We start from the raw sequence: 2,500 nt of genomic DNA, 5'->3' as shown, positions 1-2,500 counted from the left end.
AGAGAGAGAGAGAGAGAGAGAGAGAGAGAGAGAGAGAGAGAGAGAGAGAGAGAGAGAGAGAGAGAGAGAGAGAGATCCTAACCACCGCCATAGAGCATAGGGCACCTTTACCGCCGGGGAATATGTGCCTTAGCTTAAACTGGAATGCATCGAGAGAGAAGTTAGCCTAGTATCACCCACTAATTAGCTCAAGTGTACATAAGTGCTAATAATTCAGTGTATACGAGTGCTAAAAACGCATCTATCGCTCTATCATCTATCTATATCAAACCTATGACAGCCCAAACCTATGACAACCCAAGCACAGTATTCAGACTTACCTATCTGTGAATTCTCTGGACACCTCGTCCATCTGTTGGAGATAGGCCCCCACCATCTTCGGTTTCATCATCGGGGTTTGGACTTTGCTCCTCACGCGCCACCACTTCTCTCCGTTCCTGGGGGTCAGCGAGAGAGAGAGAGATCTTAAGTGGTTCTATGCGCACTTAACACATAAAATTCTAGCGTTGTATCACCAGATGTCCCCTTATTTTCACTACTATCATCATCATAATCATGATCTATTCACTAATATGAAGGAAATTCAGTACTAATTTCTTTTGTCCATACACTGAAAAAAGAAAAGAAAGAAAGAAAGAAAAGAAATAGTACCAATCTCTTGTCCATACACTAAAAAAGAAGAGAAAGAAAGAAAGAACATAAATTTGGTACCATTCTCTTTTGTCCATACACTGAAAAAAGAAAAGAATGGAAGAAAAAAGAAATTCAGTACCAATCTCTTTTGTCCATGCACTAATAAAAGAAGAGAAAGAAAGAAAGAAAAAAAGAAATTCAGTACCAATCTCTTTTGTCCATGCACTAATAAAAGAAGAGAAAGAAAGAAAGAAAAAAAGAAATTCAGTACCAATCTCTTTTGTCTATACACTAAAAAGAGAAAAGAGAAAGAAAAAAAAAATCAGTACCAGTCTCTTTTGTCCATACACCAAAAAAAGAAAAGAAAGAAAGGAAGAAAGAAAAAAAAATCAGTAAAAAAAAAAGGAAGAAAGAAAAAAATCAGTAAAAACAGAAAGAAAAAAAAAAAAAAAAAAAAAAAAACGGGATCCCCGACTCACACCACGCAAACATACACGAAATCTATCCGTCCCGTCAACAGCCAATCTTCCTCCCGCTGTATCTTACTCGAGCAAGAGCCCCGTGTTTTCCTTGAAGAAGCCGTCGACCGTCTCTTCTCTCACCGCCTTAATGGAATCCAAAGGCAAGCGCTGAGGATTGTGCATGGTGACGCGTAGTAGCTTCTCGCAGTCGTCGGGGTTGGAGACGACCGTGAAGTTGCCGGCGATGGGGACGGTCATGCGATAGATGTGGCCGTGAGTGTCGCGCATGTGGAGGTAGAATTTGTGAGCCGCCATCTTGTCGAACTCTGGCGAAGAAGGGATGGGTAGGGAGTGAGGGGCAGCCGGGTTAAAGGTTAACCGAGTTCTTACTCAATGTAGAAGTTGGAAGTTGTGAAGTCCTTGCCGTCAAATTCTCAAAAAGAGGAAAGAAAGAAAGAAAAAGATACTAGAAGTTGGGGTCTGTTGGTATCTGGATCTCTTTACTGCCGTCGACTAAAGGTGCCGTCACACTAGCACTTTTTCCGTCAATTTTTTTTTTTACAATTTTCTGATATTTTGTCCATTTTTGAGCGAATTGTCGATTTTCCAGTCAGACGATAATGATCGTTTCCTTCTGAAAACCTTTCCGACAACTTTCTCAGCCAAGCCTAGTCAAACCAAGAGCTATATTCGAGAATGTTTGTATTTATGTTAAATAAAATTGTCAAAAAATTGACGGAAAAAGTGCTAGTGTGACACGGCCCTTAGGTGCGAGGCTCCCGCGAAGCTCTCCCTCTTGGACAAATCGCAGTGGCTCTGTTCCTAAAAAAAAAAAGTTTGGATACGAATTTCCACTTCTTTATCGGGTACACATGGTCCATTCTACACTTGGTAAGTAGCCACCCGCTCCAGTAGTTCATGTTTTTTGTATATCCTAAAAGCTCCCCGTTTATGTAATACAAATCGTCGACATGCAAACTGTATAAGAAAATCTTTGGAACAGCTTATAGTTATGTTGATTGAGGTATCTCCACCACATGTACTATAAGGTTTACTGGGAGAAATGAAACTTTTATATACAATAGGATACGAGAAAAAATCAATTATATATATTCGCAGCTTGTTGTAAAATATAACTGGCATATAGGAAATGCAAACTCTATTAATCAGCACTTTAAAATCGTGTTATTCTTTTAACACTTTTAATTCCCACGTAAACATCACTAATGACTACACCTGTCAACCTGTAATATGTCTCTGAAGCCATCAAACCGACAAGCAAAACAATAAATCACATATACTTACGATGTCCCTTCATAATGGTTAACAGAGAACCAACCACAGGATAAGATTTAGGTCCAGGAATTTCAGAAATGGGCTTGGCATCCCGTATTTCTTCTTCGAGG

The 2,500-nt window shown here is 39.7% G+C and overlaps 1 protein-coding gene across 1 annotated transcript in view; it reads right to left on the bottom strand.

Annotated features, from left to right (window-relative positions):
- Positions 1-2,500, bottom strand: part of LOC113805430 (probable cytochrome P450 49a1) — an 11,222-nt gene that overhangs the window by 6,120 nt on the left and 2,602 nt on the right. Inside the window, exons 2-4 of the mRNA XM_027356418.2 lie at positions 2,400-2,500; positions 1,180-1,420; positions 321-437 (exon numbers count right to left, since the gene is read on the bottom strand). The exon at positions 2,400-2,500 is cut by the window's right edge and continues 119 nt beyond it. Coding sequence (XP_027212219.1) covers positions 321-437; positions 1,180-1,420; positions 2,400-2,500 — 459 coding nt within the window. The remainder of the gene's footprint in view (positions 1-320; positions 438-1,179; positions 1,421-2,399) is intronic.

The sequence above is a fragment of the Penaeus vannamei genome, chromosome 8 (assembly GCF_042767895.1).
Source record: "Penaeus vannamei isolate JL-2024 chromosome 8, ASM4276789v1, whole genome shotgun sequence".
Taxonomy (NCBI): domain Eukaryota; kingdom Metazoa; phylum Arthropoda; class Malacostraca; order Decapoda; family Penaeidae; genus Penaeus; species Penaeus vannamei.
Note: the sequence above shows the minus strand (reverse complement) of the source record. Positions and strands in the feature narration are given on the sequence as shown.